Raw genomic sequence first — 19,794 nt, 5'->3', positions numbered from 1 at the left:
TGTATACTTTAGACTGTGTGCTACAGATCACTATGATAGGGTTCTCAGTATTAGCCGTTCTGTTTACCTGCCAATCACAAATCAAAACGTATGTTCCCTATTTCTCGACTGGACTGAAGACTAACTATCTTTAGCAATCCTATTTACCATTCAGGTCTAAGCAAGAAAGGAAACAATGGCCCTGCCCTCCGTGCACACATGAGGTCAGGGAACGTTCAAGTTCGTTGACAAAGACTCACTCTCTGCTGGGCGACTGAAAAACAAACTTTTGTCTTCATAATCCACAGACTTTATTCACTCCTGCCTCTTTCACACAGTGCCTGACAGGTGGCCATACCTGAATTGCAGGTTATGCTGTACACTGCCATTTCAGCGTTGTTGTGTTTTGGGCCTTAGGGACAAGATGAAAGTGCAAACTATGTGGTGACAGTGAAGCAGCAATAAAGTAACCACAAAAATAAATGTCACTAAATTCTTATGTTTGATGCGAAGAACCCGTGTGACAGACTGGAATGATCAAAGAACACTCCTGTTATTGGAATTCTGGCAACTGCACTTGACTTCTTCATGACCTGATCAATTAAGAGACAAATTTAAATAATGAAAACAGAACATTCATACAAAATAAATAAATAAATAAAATAAAATAAAATAAAATAAAATAAAAAATCACGTCACCTATTTTACTTCAGGCGTTAAACATCGTGAAGGTGGAAACCCCCCATTAGAAACCGTTGGTGGTTTCTACGATGTGGTGGAAACTGCTAGTGTTCCTAAACCTGTGTGCAACTTTCTTTAGGAGCTCATGGAACACTTTGTCAAAAAAATGTAAACGATGCCATGGTAATGACCAAAAACAATTCAATTTACCCATCATCAGATCTCAGTGACCAATGTGGCTCAACACGGTCACACTCTAAGTTAGTCAACAACTCAGAGTTCCTCTTTGGTTCAATTTAAGATTTGTCTTAAAAATGAATGGAATTACTCAAAGACCCAGAGTTTCTATTTGATCTTTTTGGCCTAAAACAGATGGAGATGCCTCTTCTGACCACCTCGACCCCAATGAAATCATCTCACACTGTGCATCAGTACTAAGTGAAGTGAGGGAGCAGACTATGAGTTTTATTTCTCATAGACCCAAACTTTTTAGTCAATCCATTTTATTTTAATGACTTGATTCCACAATCAAAACTATTCAATCACCCCAAATACCTGGTTGGCAGCCACCTTGTAATGTAGTGGATTGTAGGTCTTCGGGGAAAATTTAACTGATTCACTCAATCATTGTGTGGCATTAATAAAACCCCGGAGCAGCACACATAAAAAGTATCATAAGGCATGAGGGCAGGTGTCAGAACACACTGTTAGAGTTTTGTTTTCTTTATTCCACTGCTGAGATTTCTGTTGTGTTTTTTTAAATCAAGTATAGATCTGTTGCACAACTGAATCATTTGGCAGGGTAAGAAGTAATACCATTATGCTCTGAGAAGCTTGTGTTAGCTCTTCTCCCGGTCGACTCTTAACTCCTATTAAACTACACACACGAGGGAGAGGATTGTGTGGAATATGAAGCAAAGACAAGTAGAGAATCCTCAATTTGCTTTCCCTCCCTCCAGCACTGCTGAAATACACTGACATAGGGGCATGCCTGCACAAGACATTCTAGAGAACCTACACCTCCTTTTGCACTTGAACTGTTCATATCCTGTTATGACAGTATGTGTGAATAAAAAAAAATGGAACAACACATACATATACAAACTGATCCATGTTTCTGCCCATTGCCAACCTAATAACAAATACTGAGCACAGATTAAGTGTGACAAACATGGATGATTCTGGGAGTGCTTGACATTATTCCTGAGTAAATTCAACTATGTTGCTTGCTTAGAGCTTCAAACTATCTTGATGTCATCTTGTTTGTACAAACTGTTCTCGCTTTCTCACGCTGTGTTTTGAAACAGTGCAGTGTGCAATCCTGCTGAGTTCTTAATTAATCTGCCGAGTTCAAAAAGAAGACCCGTCCGACAATAATATTGATTTTATTTATCGCCATTTTTGCTCTGTGCCATAGGAGATCAGGCAGTCAGAACAACTCTTATCTCTGTCTTTCACTACATGTTCCATTTCTGACAATTTCTTTTGTAAGACCTTGATTTCTTCATCTGCGCTGTGGCACGCTAGATGTGCAGAGGGAAAGGCATTGACATGAACATGATGACATGATTTTAAAGACCAGAGCCCTACAATGAACGGTTTTCACTGGCACTTTGCTGGACAACAGCACCGGTGGTTGGTCATTGTGATCTGTGCTTCTACCGATGTGGTATGGAAATGTGATTTATGATCTGTCCATTTGAAAATCCTGTTTGTGATTTTCATGATCCAATTTACGTTCCAATCCTCACCTGAGGTCACGAGCTTTGGGTAATGACTGAAAGACCAAGGTCACACACAAGCTGGGACTTCAGCGGGGGTGGTCGCATCTCCTCCTCTCTCCTCTCCTCTGTGTTTTTCTATCTCTGCTCCAACCTTCAAAAGTCCCAACTTCACCAGACTGTGAATTCTTCATGTCTATATTTGAATAACCATGGAATTGATTCAGCAGGTCTCTGAATGCTATTGACACCATTTTTTCAAAAAGGAAATCAGGGAACCTATCCGGCAGGCTATGTTCTCGACGCCTGGGAGAAATGGTGTGCTGCGTGCTTGGCACCACGCTCCGTGGAAGACGTTAAAGATTTATTCTTATTTGCTTTTATGTAGGAGGGCTGGTGCTGATTGGTTATGCGCTGCCCTGACCTACTGGAAAATTGGCAAGACGGCTGCTACCAGAACCACAACCCCACAACTGTCTGTCATGATTACGAGGGGGCAGGGCGGTACAATCTCAGACTGCATTAAACGTTTGAATTCAAACGCAAGTTGGAAAACATCTCGGAGCAAATATTGCCTTGCAAAGGAAGATGTTGGAGACCAGGGAATATTCATTAATTGGATTTCAATGGTCAGAGGAGCCACAAATGGAATTTCTGTGTCTCTCTGTCGAATCCAAAACATGGCAGCCTTATCAACTACCGAAGATCAAAACGCCCCGCTTGTTTTTCCTCCAGAAGGATTCAAACGCCATGGTGAAGCATTTGGCTCCCCTCTTATCTGCCCTTATGCCTCCCCTACAGCCTGCTGCTGTCAAGGCAACTCCAGACTTTATGCACACATGGACAGAGACTGATACGAACTTATTTGCACACATGACACACGCCCCCCCACCCCAGCTCGGCTGGCTGTGTGGGTAGCTGCTGCAGCCCATACTCCCATTGCCTCAATTTGGATGATGAACTGTTTCAAAGTTTAGCATACATAAACGATCAAATGTATATGTACGGTTGTTTTAATTCTGATGTGTGCCATTATTACGTTCAGCTAGTAATAATTGTGGATCAATTGTTGTGTTTTTTGTCTGAGGTAATTGGGTGTGATATGAATTGCCCTTTTAGGGATCAATAAAGTTGTCTGAATCTTGAATCTTGAGTCACAGATACAAGCGGACAAAATGAGGTTCCTTTGTCGGGTATCTGATCTTACACTGTGGGAGAGGGTGAGAAACTTGTATATCCGGGAGGGACTTTGAGTAGTGCTGCTGAGGTGGTTTAGGCATCTGGAGAGGCAGCCCCCTGGCCATATCAAGAAAGAAATGTTCCAGACACGTCTCAAATGCATAGAGGAGGCCATGGGGAAAATCCAGAAAATACTGGAGGGATTATTTTCCCAACTGGCTTGGGAACACCAAATGATCCGCCAGGAAGAGTTAGAAGACTTGTCTGAGGATAGGGTGTGTAAGTGGAGCTCCTTAGTCTGCTGCCACCGTGCCCGGAAAAAGCAGCAGAAAATGAATGAATGAAAAAAATGAATGAATGTCTGGTTTGGCAAATTTTACCCCAGATGCCCCTCCTGTCACATCCTACACATTAACGTGGGCATGAGACCCACACTCAGAATGCAGCCAGTGGGCTTGTGCACCTCATATAGCTGAGATCTGGAAAAATCTATATTGCATTCCCTTCCTGATACGACCTGACTCATTATCCAGGCTTGGGACTGGTACTCAGAATGCACTGATGGTTTGGGTAAATGTAACACACTCCATGTGTGAAAGGGATTTTATACTAAGCTATATAGTGTAAGTCATGTTACGGCACTAACCTGTGCTATGTGTGCCGTGGGATGGAGATGATGTCTTCGGGGGTCTCTCATGTAGGTGCACAAGATCAATCAAAGCAGGTTTTGGCTTATTAGCACATTAAGATTTACTACTCGTCAGTAAAAACACATTACCAGAATGTGATGGGAAAAGATTGATAAACCAGAGAGGTTAAAATGATGTTAATAATGTTAAGTTTCAACAGTGATCAACACACAATAGCAAAGTTGTTGAGTTTGAAACATACACTTCCCTTCTAGTCGGGAACATCTAGCAAAATGTGCAGGAAAGATTAACAAAATGCAAAGAGCTGAAAGGCAGCCATTCATAGAGGCCATTCAAGACTTCAACATCAAAAAAGATTCAGCGTCAAACCCATTTAGTCCTCACCAGGTGTGCATTTAATATGGCCATTATTCAACGGATTCTTTGTGTTTTCTTCTCTGGCTGGATAGCCAACATTTTCATTTGAAGATGCATCACCTGATGCCTCGCTCTGCCCTTCACCGGGCTGCTTACCTTCCAGGTTCCTTGGTGCCACTAGTGTTTGGCCCCTTTAAAAGTGCATGCTGAACAAGACCAGTCAAGCTGGCAATCTGTTGCTCCATAGCCTTCATTCGCTCTCTGCAGAAACATCAGAAAATTCTACTTTCAACACTAAGCAGGTATTTGCTCCATATAAAAATTTGAATGTCTGTAAGAGAATAGTCAGTTGAGTTTAATTACTCAACTGTGAATCTGATCTCAAATTGATTTGCACCTATGTCCCAAGTAAATATTGACTGCAGTGGAACAAGCAGCTTCCAAACCACTTCAATGAGTCTCCTCGGAAAAAAAAGGAAAAAAAAAAACAAAACATTTTCAAATTATTTAAAGAAAGAAGAAACTGTTGGTTGCTTGATGTTTCACATAATTTAAAAAAAAAAATAAAGAACGCATTACATTTGGGGTTCTTGAGAGAGGATATTGTCATCTTTTTACAAAATTTCACACCAGAGGAGTGAGAAAAATAATGCATCTTTTGTTTTAAAATGTACTTTTATTTTGAGGACTGATACATGGTCAGCTGAGGACACAGAGTTTACTATGACTTTAGATACACCCACGAGATGATAGACAGTGAGTGTATGCACAGACTGAAGGTCTAACCACAGTGTCATAAATAATAAATCATGTGGAGTTTAAAGAGCACTGTGTTACAATTATGTTTATTGTCACAGTGAATTATAGTATTTTGCCATTCGCATTCCTCCACGGTTTTCTCCAGAGTGTTTTAATGGCCTCCTGCACGGTTCAGGTGGTCGAACCTGATCTTACGGGTTGATTTGGCTGTTTTCTTTGGTTTTCCATGGTATGCATGTAATTCCTGTAACTTCCGTTTTAGTGGGTCCCAATGAAACAATATCGAGCGGACAGCGAATTCTTTGTCTGGTTTTTTCTTTTTGTGTCTCAGACAAAGCTAAGATCGTTGTTTTCCTATAGCCTATCTGCAGTGGTCTGTCACAGGAAATGCTACAGAAAATATACAATGGCTTAATGAAGTTTGTAGATACTATCTTCTCTCAGTGGTGGTAGCTTTGTCTGCATCTACAGTGTCCACAATCACTGCTCTCAGCTTCAATAGATGAAGAAATACTGTGTGTGGCTTCAACAAAAACCTTAATGTATAGTCATGTGCATAAGCCAGCTGTATCTAATATGCAGACAGAGATGCTTGAAGAATGGCAGGTTATATTTCTGCCTTCAGTTATGGGTGATGAAATTAGCAGATGGGGGTTAAGGTGAAACTGGGATGCAGAGTTAGTCCATGCTCCCATGCAATGCTTTAATCTTAATTTTCACAATCCTCCCCTTTTCATTGCTGTCCATGCCCCTGAGGCTTACCGTGTTTGCTGGTCATTGGCTGCTGGTATGGGTCCTGTCACGTGACCCTGGATGTCTGAAAGCACAGGTGAACCAATACTGTTCCGGGGCTTGGCTCCTGTTACTTCCTCCTTCCTGAATGACTGGCGCACAGGTGAGCTTCGTTCCAAAGGAACACCATGGGGTGGTACACAATGAGGAGGTCCACCATGGATGTCAATCAATCGTATATCAGCCATTCGATGTGGGGATGGAGGAGGAGTCTTGGAGCCCAAAGTAGGCAGTTGACTGTTTCTGGACTTCTGTCTGTACAGAGAGGGGTGATCAACACAGTCTGTGGGGCTGGGCCCACTGTAAGAGCCCGTGGAGCGGACTGAGGCACGGTGAAATCCGCCCAGGCCGTGATCTGGACCATCAAGTCCTGTATTTTGGTGCACTCCATGGGAAGAAGCCATACTCAATCTTCCCTCTTGCAGTAGGTAAGGATCTGCGTAAAGCCCTTCATTTCCCCTGGTCAGACTGTGGCTCTTCCCACCCATGTTCTCATCTGGCTTGACATCTCGTCTCTCAAGGATGGCGCTGGGACAGGGTGAGGCAGAGCGGGCCTGAGGATTGGCGCTAGACAGCCGGTCTTTTGGAATAGTGGCGGTACCAGGTAAGGAGCTCTGCCGTGGACCAAATGGGATTCTGGATGAGGAAGGGGGCAAGGTGTGGGGTGTTGGGGGAAGTGACCCTGACATGGGGTGATGTGATGGAGGACCAATGGAACCCTGTCGCAGAGGAGGATGGCCATCACGACTGGCCAGCACCATGTCGCCATGCATCTGGAAGAGCATAAAATTATTAAAACAAAAATAACATATGTATCAGTAAATTAATTATTTCCTGTTTGAGAGACACAGCTGTGTGTGTGTGTGTATGTATGTAGTGGAAAAAAAAAATCATAATTTAGACAGTTTATTGTAACATTGTCAGCATGTCAGTCTGAGGTACACAGATTATATACTTGCGACAGTCCGGCACATAACACTCACAATACATGAAAATAAAATTCTTCCTTTGAAAGAAATTGGTGACAAAGTGATTCCATTTTTTTCAGCATTAAAATAGTTGTCTTTTCATGTTAACACAGATGATGAGATTTCAGCTGTGTGCATTGACGATTAAGAAAGACATTAATTTGCAACAGGGTCTGTCAGGTAAAGTCAGTTAAACTTGAAACTTACTAACGGTTGTCCCACTGACCACAGTGCTATATATGTAAAGCCCCTTTCACACCGGGCTTGCATACAGTTGCACTAAAATGCGCATGGAGTGCGCTGGAAAACTGCGCACATTTGGCGTAGTCCCTTTTAGGCTGGTGTGTAATGGTGCATGGTTGCATTCCTAGACTTGCTTATAGTAGCAAATGGTTGCTTTAGGCCCTGTCAAACATTTATCAAAACCACTGGCATAAATTAATGCAGCTGTCACACGTTGACAACCTGGTCCATTGATCTGATTTGATGAGGTCTGTGATGACCTTAATATTGAAGCGTTGTGATGATTTAAACTTTTAAAGACCTGATCACACCAACACCGACAGCGACGGTGTTTTAGTTTTAAAGACTCACAGCGCTTATTCAGGTTTGGTCAGACCTGATCGCGGTCGACTGGTGCTTTAAAAGTTTAAATCATCACAGCGCTTCTGTGTGACCAGATGTGATCAGAGTGCAACAGTGGGATCCTCTGAAAAAAACGCACCTGGAGCAGAAAAACCACAAGCTACGTTTCCAGCTCAACAAGGAATTAAAAGTATTTTCAGGTGGCGTTTTCCAAAATCAGGCTTTATGTGGATACAGTGTTCCTGAGACTGTGATGGTGCATCGGACTGAAATGAACAGGTAAAGCCCCTTTACTCCGTGTGTGAATGAAACAGTCTGTCCCCATGAAACAGATCGCAAAGTGCAGAGTCCGCTGTGTGTCCCAAAAAAAAAAAGTAGAAAATATTGCCATTTTAACTCACAAGCATATTGAAAGTGGATATGACACTTAAAGACAACATAGTCTTATTACATGTAACAAAGGTTATATAATTCGGTCAACCTAAAGGTTTTAGGAAAGTGTTGGTGTTTCTTGTCAGCATTCTAAAGAGAGAGAGAGAGAGAGAGAGCGCTCTGTCTCTGCTCTTTTTTTTCCAAGACCTGCTGTTTCTGTTCCTTGGATTTCTGGATTTATGAGTTGACGTTCAGTTACCTGTTTGCACAAAGGCGTTGTGGGCTGCGTGATCATGCAGCCACACACACGCTACACCTGTTCTACAGCTGATTCACTCTGATGCACGCACTCAGTTTTTGGATGTATATAGTAGCGCAGTGTTGCACAGACCTGCTTAAAAACTGTGCTTTCTGTGTCCAGCGTTCTATGCTGAAAAAAATAAACAGGTTTAATTTTTTGCATCCTCCTCGCGTAGACTTCAGCATACTGCTGCGTATGGAGCAAAAACTCGGTGCAGAGTTGCTTAAACTTGGAGTAGAGCTGCATAACTCAGCATAGACGGTACTCCACAATACACAATACTACGTTGTGAAAGGGGCTTAAGCTGATACAAATAAATAAATAAAAAAATAAAAATGAAGCTAAATTCATTTGACTTGAACATTGTTTTGAGGTTAAGAAAAATGCATTAATCTCCAGGATGTAGATTGCACCAACTGTCCCCATGCAAAAGTCTACACATCAGAGTATAGGACACAGTATATTCACATAATGAACAACCTACTTTTGGCATTTGATATACATAATGCTTAAATATCAGCAATCATCTTACTGCTGACTGCTTGCACATCAGCATCTTAACAACTACTCTCAGAATGTCAACGTATCACAGGCATAGATATTCTGAGCTTCAAGTTGTGGAATCCTAAAAGCAATAACTGAAAGTACACAGCAGTCTCAAACTAAAAATACCTGAGGGTCACTGATCAGTTTCTGTCTAAATAAGGGTGGGACATGTTAGATAATATCTGTGCTAATTCTTTGTTTTATGTTAGCTATTAAGTATTTGTGTTATTTGTTTGGAAGTTCTGAGAAATATGTTAAGTTTTACTCTATCATCTGTCCAAGTTTTGTGAGACTAAACCACACCTATGTTAACACCCACAAGGTATAAAAAGTGTTGTATGACTCATTTTAGGGGCCTTTCACAAGATGGACGCTGTATGTGAGGGTCCCAGGCCTGGTTTCTAACGTGACCTTGAATAAAGTCAAAATGAGGAATACAATGGTTTGGTTTTTGGTAAGGGGCAGAATCTTACATAAAAAGAACCAGGTAGAAATAACAGACACCTATCCAACTAAACAATCAAAGAAAAGTACGATAAAATAGAATATCCCAACCTCATCTAATGTATCTGTGTCTGGGCCCATCCAGTTGTTTTATGATGAATCACATCGATTTTACAACATCCAATATATTTTGCAAAGCTAAAATGTAAAATACAAACCTGAATATGACAACACCTGAAAAGTACTGTATTACCGTTAAAGTGTTAAGTAGTTGTGTTTTGATATTTTTGGAAGTTAGTCCTGTCACCTGTCATTCGTGTTACTCTCCTTTTTACCCTATCCATGTTTCCAACATATGCTTTACTGCTACTTTTCAAACTTGTTCACTTTCTAATACAGGTCTGTGCTTATCCCCGGATACCGTAGCATGACGTGGATAAGAGTCTATGACTTCCTCCTGGGTTGGATGTCTTTCCATGGCAGGTTACATCCCCAGCTAACACCGGTACCCATTTACAGCTGGGTGGACTGGGACAATGCAGATGACGTGTCCAAGCACACAACCAGTTAGCCTGAAGCCAAGATGTTGAATTGACCCCTGGTCTACATGTTGGTAGTTCAGAGCCTCCTGCTCTGCACATCCAAGATATGCAACAATAATTATTCATCCACTGACAGTGGAACACAGTGCAAATAACTGGTAGCTGCAACCCAATAATAGGGCAACGCAGTGTCGTTTGAAGCCTTGCGTGATATCTTGAGATTTGACCACTTCTGGGGACAGACCACAGACTCCCATTGCGCAACACTAAAACAGATAAATGGTGGACCATTTTGTTTTCGGTTGCAGTCACTGAAGCAGTTGCAAAAAGCGCAGTTTTTTTCAGTTCCCAGGGGGGAAGGGAAGACGAGGCAAATGGGAGAGGTCGTGTCGGTAAGTGTAGCTAACCAGAGTAGCTGCATTCTCTCGCCTGCAAAACCGCGTCATAAACAAACTGCAACACATGTCCACTTTCCCACCGCATTGTCACTTTTTCCTTCACATTTTCACTTTGTTTGCCACGTAATTTGCCTAAAAACTCTGAGAGGGCTGTCGTCGGATGTAGGATTATTGCATCATATACGTCATATTTTAACCCTTTAGTGCCCGCCCTCAAACAAGACTGCAGTGTCCAATTGTCATTACCAAATAAACAAAAAAAATCTCTCCTCTGTGCTGCTTTCTGACTGGCTGCACAAAATGAAAAACGAAAACCATCATGTGGGCTGCACTTTCTGATCGCTGATAAGGCATGCTGCAAGTTGCAAAACACTAGAGTGCAGGTCTTATCTGATCTGTAGCCCATCAGTTCGACACACCTGACACATAACAAATATGACTATAAGACAGTAAAATTAGTAACTGCATGACTGAGTTTTTTTTCATCATAAAGTGAAGTATAGTTAATCAGAACAGTGATATAAACAATGAATATATGATGTTTTTGCTGTGGTGCTGTGCAGTGCTGAAACACTGGCTTCTTCTCAAAGTGTCTCATTCTGTTGAACAAATAAGCTATTGTTCATGTGAGGTATGACTCACGGGCTACACCTTCATATGAGGACAAGTCAGATCCTTCATTTCTCTAATGAAGCTGCAGAATCATGCATGTTCAGTGAGGTAGGTGTAATTTACTTACAATTTCTGTGCATGGTGAAAAGGTGTGCACCGTAAAGCCTGGTTCACACAACAGGATTTTAAAATTATCTTTAAGTTTCCAAAACCTGAGAGACCACACACGTGAAGATAAAAAATCATAGATCTAACAGGTTTGGTCGTACAGTGTGTGGTGTTCAGCCACACGGTAAAGACAACAACACCACACACGAACAGATTTCACACACGAACATTCCCAGCTCAGACAGGAAATCTCACAAAACCTCTCGAGATTAAACGTGACTTCAGAGTACATGAACAGTGGTACTTTGGGGACTATTTAAAACAGAGGGGGAGGGAAAAAACGATACAAAAAGAAAAAGAAAAGGTGTTCTTTAAAGGAGTGGAGACAGCGCGACCACAGGACTTTCTGGTAAGTCAGAACAGCTGTTTTGATTTTATTTTCTGCTCCGTACGTCCGTCACCTCGCTTTCTGATTGGCTGCACGTCACATTCAGCAGGCTGCGTGCTTGTTTGTGGTCGGAGGACACCACACGCTGCGATATCGGGCCAAGACTAATAATATGAATGAATATCCCCTTTTTGCGATCGGAGCACTCCTGGCGCCCTTCCGAGCAGATCAGAGTGCACTGAACACACCACACACGGCAGGAATATCTGATAAGATTATCTTTAGCGTCATCACAATTGTCGGGGCGTCCTTAAGATTGTTGGAAGGAGAAGATCGGGTCCGATATCGGCCTAATTATCCTGCCGTGTGAACCCGGCCTAACAAAGCCTCAGATGTGACTCTAATATCCAAGAAAATACTAAAACAAAACAAAACAAAAGCCAACCCATAAACAGGGCAGCAACAAGTTTAACCAAGCAGAAAAAAAATGTATAATGGCAAAAACTCACGGAGACACTGCAGACCATCAACAAACCCTAACGACTTTCCCTCTGCAAGCTGCACACATAAAAAGACATGTTTGTCTCTTGTGCACAATCAACACCTCTGATGGCTTTCTCAAGTTGAGCACAGCAATAACAGAATACAGTTTGTGGTCAAAACACATCACTTGTTAATTCCAATGCTGTATTCTTAAGTTTCCAATAATGTGGGCAGCATGTCCGGCAAGAGTAAACAGAGTTGGTATGATCTCTTCTCTTCTATACTGGAGAGGTTTTGTGCAGCATTTCACAAAGCACACAGCATCAGAGTCAGCTAAGCTAAAGAGAAGAGTGTCACGCCAATGATCATGCACTAGTGTGTAATCGTTTAAATGAGTGGCAGTCCAACATCCCATTGTCTTTAAATTGCGATTTGACTGCTTGTCAGATTGCCAGGTCTTCTGTAGAGAATGTTGTGTACTCTGTTCAGTTTGACTGTTTGTTCCCCCCACCAAACACCACCCAAAAAATAAACAAAGCAGAGCTATATTTACAAAATATATATATAAAAAAAAATAGTTTGAGTGAGCCATCAGAGTTCGGATAAGTGAAGGATGGAAGCAGAACTGGGACAAAAACATTAAAAAAGAGCAGGTGTTTTTGCGTTAATTTATGAATTTACAAAAAGCTAAAATGAACAAATTTAGAAGTGAAATGAGGCAAATAATAATTAACTCATATTTTTTATAATAAACAATTAATCATTTGTCAATACCGGTAACAATTATTGGCAAACCTGTCATGAGTTTTTGTTAAATCAGGCAATTTCCAAATACAGAGTGGCCGTGCAAGAAGGAGATTACAGTAAAACTCGCCTAAACTGTCACTGTATAAACTGGATATTCGCACTCACTGGACAAAAGCAAAAGTCCCAGTGTTTCTGTACAGTTTTCCATGGAATAAACACCATATATACTGGATTTTGTATAACCGATTTTCGCTCACATCGGACAAAATGTCCCGTCCCATCGTAAGGCATTTCCATGAAAAACCCCTCGCATGTAACGAACGGACAGAGCAGTCTGGACATAACCAAGAACAGAGGTACGAAATGAAGTTCAGCACTGACACTCGCCAGTTCGAGGAAAGTGGGTAACATATTTCTTTGATTAAAAGACTGGGCATTTATTTCTTTCAAACCGTGCTCAGACCCAGCGCCTAAACAAGGAAGGTTGTAATTCAATGCTGGCAATTACTAACAAAATGCTTAACATTACAACCCCAATTCCAATGAAGCTGGGATCTTGTGTAAATGTAAATAAAACAGAATACACACACACACACACACACACACACACACACACACACACACACACACACACACACACACACAACACACACACACACACACACACACACACACACACACACATCTTCAACCGCTTAGTCCTATCCCAGCAGTCATAGGCACGAGGCAGGGTACACCCAGGACAGAATGCCAGTCTGTCAAAGGACCACAAACAGACAAACAAACACATTCACACCCACTCGCAGATGGATGGACAATTTAAAGATTCCAATCCACCTAACCCGCATGTCTTTGGATGTGGGAGGAAACCGGAGCACCCGGAGGAAACCCACGCAAACACGGGGAGAACATGTAAACTCCACACAGAAAGGCCACAGGCAGGAATTGAACCCATGACCTCCTCACTGTGAGGCAACAGTCCTAACCACTAAGCCACCGTGCTGCCAAAAACAGAATACAATGATTCCATTGAAGTTGGGACGTTGTGTAAAATGTAAATAAAAACAGAATACAATGATTTGCAAATCCTCTTCAACCTATATTCAATTGAATACACCACAAAGACAAGATATTTAATGTTCAACCTGATAAACTTTATTGTTTTTGTGTAAATATTTGCTCATTTTGAAATAGATGCCTGCAACACGTTTCAAAAAAGCTGGGACAGTGGTATGTTTACCACTGTGTTACATCACTTTTCCTTCTAACAACACTCAATAACTGTTTGGGAACTGAGGACACTAATTGTTGAAGCTTTGTAGGTGGAATTCTTTCCCATTCTTGCTTGATGTAGGACTTCAGTTGTTCAACAGTCCGGGGTCTCCGTTGTCCGTATTTTGCGCTTCATAATGCACCACATTTTCAATGTGTGTGTTCAACTTCTATTTCCTCAAAGGGCCACAAAATATTGAAGGATTTGGACAGTCTTTAGCTTGTCACAGACCTCCACGTGTGCGTTCCACTCACATTCACAACACAAATTCAGCCTTCTTTGATTCAATTATTTTTGAGAAGCCAGATTTGAAATTCTGTCAAGCTTTCAAACCACTTCCCCTAATTTACATTTTCCAGCCCTCCAAATTTCTTTGATGGTTATGTGGAAAACAAAACCAGATTCTACATTGGGGTAAAAAAGTATTTAGTCAGTCCCTGATTGTGTTCTCCCACTTAGAAAGATGAGAGAGGTCTGTAATTTTTAGGTATACTTCAACTATGAGAGACAAAATGAGGAAAAAAAAAAATCCAGGAAATCACATTTTTTATGAATTTATTTGTAAATTATGGTGGAAAATAAATATTTGGTCAATAACAAAAAGTTCAATTCAATACTTTGTAACATAATCTTTGTTGGCAATGACAGAGGTCAAACGTTTCCTGTAAGTCTTCACCAGGTTTGCACACACTGGAGCTGGTATTTTGGTCCATTCCTCCATGCAGATCTCCTCTAGAGCAGTGATGTTTTGGGGCTGTCGCTGGGCAACATGGACTTTCAACTCCCTCAAAAAACTTTCTATAGGGTTGAGGTCTGGAGACTTTGGTCCCAGCTCTCTGCAGGTCATTCATCAGGTCCCTCCATGTAGTTCTGGGATTTTTGTTCACCGTTCTCATGATCATTTTGACCCCATGGGATGACATCTTGTGTGGAGCCACAGATCGAGGGAGATTATTAATGGTCTTGTATGTCTTCTATTTTCTTACAATTGCTCCCACAGTTGATTTATTCACACCAATGTGCTTGACTATTGTAAATTCACTCTTCCCAGCCTGGTGCACATCTACAATTTTCTTCCTGTGTCCTTCGACAGCTCTTTGGTCTTGGCCATGGTTGAGTTTGGAGTCTGACTGTTTGAGGTTGTGGATAGGTGTCTTTTATACAGATAACGAGTTCCAACAGATGCCATTAATACAGGTAACAGGTGGAGGACAGAAGAGAGCCAGAAGTCTTGCTTGTTTGTGTTTGACCAAATACTTATTTTCCACCATAATTTACAAATAAATTGTTTAAAAATCCTACAATGTGATTTCCTGGATTTTTTTTTTTTTCTCATTTTGTCTCTCATAGTTGAAGTGTACCTATGTTGAAACTTACAGACCCCTCTCATCTTTCTAAGTAGGAGAACTTACACAATCAGGGACTGACTAAATACTTTTTTACCCCACTGTATATTTCATAAATACCATTAATATTATACAAAAATATTAATGCTGTTTCATATATATATATATATATATATATATATATATATATATATATATATATATATATATATATATATATATATATATATATATATATATATATATACGAGGGCTGTCAATAAAGTAACGGTCCTTTTTATTTTTTTCAAAAACTATATGGATTTCATTCATATGTTTTACGTCAGACATGCTTGAACCCTCGTGCGCATGCGTGAGTTTTTCCACGCCTGTCGGTGACGTCATTCGCCTGTGAGCACTCCTTGTGGGAGGAGTCGTCCAGCCCCTCGTCGGAATTCCTTTGTCTGAGAAGTTGCTGAGAGACTGGCGCGTTGTTTGATCAAAATTTTTTCTAAACCTGTGAGACACATCGAAGTGGACACGGTTCGAAAAATTAAGCTGGTTTTCAGTGAAAATTTTAACAGCTGATGAGAGATTTTGAGGTGATTCTGTCGCTTTAAGGACTTTTCACGGTGTGAGACGTCGCGCAGTGCTCTCAGGCGGCGTCATCAGCCTGTTCAAGCTGAAAACCTCCACATTTCAGGCTCTATTGATCCAGGACGTCATGAGAGAACAGAGAAGTTTCAGAAGAAGTCGGTTTCAGCATTTTATCCGGATATTCCACTGTTAAAGGAGATTTTTTTAATGAAAGACGTGCGGACGGATCCGCGCGTCGGGACGCAGCCGACGCGGTGCGGCGGCACAGGAAAAACACCTCCGTGTTGATAACCATTTGTAAAATCCAGGCGGCTTTTGATGGCTTTCAGTGGAGTGAGTATATGAGAAATTGTTTAACAGGCAGGACATGTTCCAACTTGTCCTTAAGGCTTTCAACAGAGGTGTTTTTCCTGTGGCGGAGCGTCGCGGCAGCTGCGTCCCGACGCGCGGACCCGTCCGCACGTCTTTCATTAAAAAAATCTCCTTTAACAGTGGAATATCCGGATAAAATGCTGAAACCGACTTCTTCTGAAACTTCTCTGTTCTCTCACGACGTCCTGGATCAATAGAGCCTGAAATGTGGAGGTTTTCAGCTTGAACAGGCTGACGACGCCGCCTGAGAGCGCTGCGCGACGTCTCGCACCGTGAAAAGTCCTTAAAGCGACAGAATCACCTCAAAATCTCTCATCAGCCGTTAAAATTTTCACTGAAAACCAGCTTAATTTTTCGAACCGTGTCCACTTCGATGTGTCTCACAGGTTTAGAAAAAATTTTGATCAAACAACGCGCCAGTCTCTCAGCAACTTCTCAGACAAAGGAATTCCGACGAGGGGCTGGACGACTCCTCCCACAAGGAGTGCTCACAGGCGAATGACGTCACCGACAGGCGTGGAAAAACTCACGCATGCGCACGAGGGTTCAAGCATGTCTGACATAAAAACATATGAATGAAATCCATATAGTTTTTGAAAAAAATAAAAAGGACCGTAACTTTATTGACAGCCCTCGTATATATATATATATATATATATATATATATATATATATATATATAAAACCCCAATTCCAATGAAGTTGGGACATTGTGTAAAATCTAAATAAAATAAAAACAAAATACAATGATTTGCAAATCCTCTTCAACCTATATATCAATCAATCAATCAATTTTTTTTATATAGCGCCAAATCACAACAAACAGTTGCCCCAAGGCGCTTTATATTGTAAGGCAAGGCCATACAATAATTATGTAAAACCCCAATGGTCAAAACGACCCCCTGTGAGCAAGCACTTGGCTACAGTGGGAAGGAAAAACTCCCTTTTAACAGGAAGAAACCTCCAGCAGAACCAGGCTCAGGGAGGGGCAGTCTTCTGCTGGGACTGGTTGGGGCTGAGGGAGAGAACCAGGAAAAAGACATGCTGTGGAGGGGAGCAGAGATCGATCACTAATGATTAAATGCAGAGTGGTGCATACAGAGCAAAAAGAGAAAGAAACAGTGCATCATGGGAACCCCCCAGCAGTCTACGTCTATAGCAGCATAACTAAGGGATGGTTCAGGGTCACCTGATCCAGCCCTAACTATAACCTTTAGCAAAAAGGAAAGTTTTAAGCCTAATCTTAAAAGTAGAGAGGGTGTCTGTCTCCCTGATCTGAATTGGGAGCTGGTTCCACAGGAGAGGAGCCTGAAAGCTGAAGGCTCTGCCTCCCATTCTACTCTTACAAACCCTAGGAACTACAAGTAAGCCTGCAGTCTGAGAGCGAAGCGCTCTATTGGGGTGATATGGTACTACGAGGTCCCTAAGATAAGATGGGACCTGATTATTCAAAACCTTATAAGTAAGAAGAAGAATTTTAAATTCTATTCTAGAATTAACAGGAAGCCAATGAAGAGAGGCCAATATGGGTGAGATATGCTCTCTCCTTCTAGTCCCCGTCAGTACTCTAGCTGCAGCATTTTGAATTAACTGAAGGCTTTTTAGGGAACTTTTAGGACAACGTGATAATAATGAATTACAATAGTCCAGCCTAGAGGAAATAAATGCATGAATTAGTTTTTCAGCATCACTCTGAGACAAGACCTTTCTGATTTTAGAGATATTGCGTAAATGCAAAAAAGCAGTCCTACATATTTGTTTAATATGCGCTTTGAATGACATATCCTGATAAAAAATGACTCCAAGATTTCTCACAGTATTACTAGAGGTCAGGGTAATGCCATCCACAGTAAGGATCTGGTTAGACACCATGTTTCTAAGATTTGTGGGGCCAAGTACAATAACTTCAGTTTTATCTGAGTTTAAAAGCAGGAAATTAGAGGTCATCCATGTCTTTATGTCTGTAAGACAATCCTGCAGTTTAGCTAATTGGTGTGTGTCCTCTGGCTTCATGGATAGATAAAGCTGGGTATCATCTGCGTAACAATGAAAATTTAAGCAATACCGTCTAATAATACTGCCTAAGGGAAGCATGTATAAAGTGAATAAAATTGGTCCTAGCACAGAACCTTGTGGAACTCCATAATTAACTTTAGTCTGTGAAGAAGATTCCCTATTTACATGAACAAATTGTAATCTATTAGACAAATATGATTCAAACCACCGCAGCGCAGTGCCTTTAATACCTATGGCATGCTCTAATCTCTGTAATAAAATTTTATGGTCAACAGTATCAAAAGCAGCACTGAGGTCTAACAGAACAAGCACAGAGATGAGTCCACTGTCCGAGGCCATAAGAAGATCATTTGTAACCTTCACTAATGCTGTTTCTGTACTATGATGAATTCTAAAACCTGACTGAAACTCTTCAAATAGACCATTCCTCTGCAGATGATCAGTTAGCTGTTTTACAACTACCCTTTCAAGAATTTTTGAGAGAAAAGGAAGGTTGGAGATTGGCCTATAATTAGCTAAGATAGCTGGGTCAAGTGATGGCTTTTTAAGTAATGGTTTAATTACTGCCACCTTAAAAGCCTGTGGTACATAGCCAACTAACAAAGATAGATTGATCATATTTAAGATCGAAGCATTAAATAATGGTAGGGCTTCCTTGAGCAGCCTGGTAGGAATGGGGTCTAATAAACATGTTGATGGTTTGGATGAAGTAACTAATGAAAATAACTCAGACAGAACAATCGGAGAGAAAGAGTCTAACCAAATACCGGCATCACTGAGAGCAGCCAAAGATAACGATACGTCTTTGGGATGGTTATGAGTAATTTTTTCTCTAATAGTTAAAATTTTGTTAGCAAAGAAAGTCATGAAGTCATTACTAGTTAAAGTTAATGGAATACTCAGCTCAATAGAGCTCTGACTCTTTGTCAGCCTGGCTACAGTGCTGAAAAGAAACCCGGGGTTGTTCTTATTTTCTTCAATTAGTGATGAGTAGAAAGATGTCCTAGCTTTACGGAGGGCTTTTTTATAGAGCAACAGACTCTTTTTCCAGGCTAAGTGAAGATCTTCTAAATTAGTGAGACGCCATTTCCTCTCCAACTTATGGGTTATCTGCTTTAAGCTACGAGTTTGTGAGTTATACCACGGAGTCAGGCACTTCTGATTTAAAGCTCTCTTTTTTAGAGGAGCTACAGCATCCAAAGTTGTCTTCAATGAGGATGTAAAACTATTGATGAGATACTCTATCTCACTTACAGAGTTTAGGTAGCTACTCTGCACTGTGTTGGTATATGGCATTAGAGAACATAAAGAAGGAATCATATCCTTAAACCTAGTTACAGCGCTTTCTGAAAGACTTCTAGTGTAATGAAACTTGTTCCCCACTGCTGGGTAGTCCATCAGAGTAAATGTAAATGTTATTAAGAAATGATCAGACAGAAGGGAGTTTTCAGGGAATACTGTTAAGTCTTCTATTTCCATACCATAAGTCAGAACAAGATCTAAGATATGATTAAAGTGGTGGGTGGACTCATTTACTTTTTGAGCAAAGCCAATAGAGTCTAATAATAGATTAAATGCAGTGTTGAGGCTGTCATTCTC

At 41.1% G+C, this 19,794-nt stretch overlaps 1 protein-coding gene across 1 annotated transcript in view; it reads right to left on the bottom strand.

Annotated features, from left to right (window-relative positions):
* si:ch211-285f17.1 (sickle tail protein homolog) overlaps window positions 1-19,794 on the bottom strand; it is a 212,631-nt gene that overhangs the window by 69,989 nt on the left and 122,848 nt on the right. The window contains exons 6-8 of the mRNA XM_034168413.1: window positions 6,238-6,891; window positions 3,732-3,739; window positions 2,882-2,890 (exon numbers count right to left, since the gene is read on the bottom strand). Of these exons, the coding sequence (XP_034024304.1) occupies window positions 2,882-2,890; window positions 3,732-3,739; window positions 6,238-6,891 (671 nt within the window). The remainder of the gene's footprint in view (window positions 1-2,881; window positions 2,891-3,731; window positions 3,740-6,237; window positions 6,892-19,794) is intronic.

Source organism: Thalassophryne amazonica, chromosome 1, assembly GCF_902500255.1.
Source record: "Thalassophryne amazonica chromosome 1, fThaAma1.1, whole genome shotgun sequence".
Lineage (NCBI taxonomy): Eukaryota > Metazoa > Chordata > Actinopteri > Batrachoidiformes > Batrachoididae > Thalassophryne > Thalassophryne amazonica.
The sequence above is the reverse complement of the archived record's forward strand: the minus strand, read 5'-3'. Positions and strand labels throughout refer to the sequence as shown.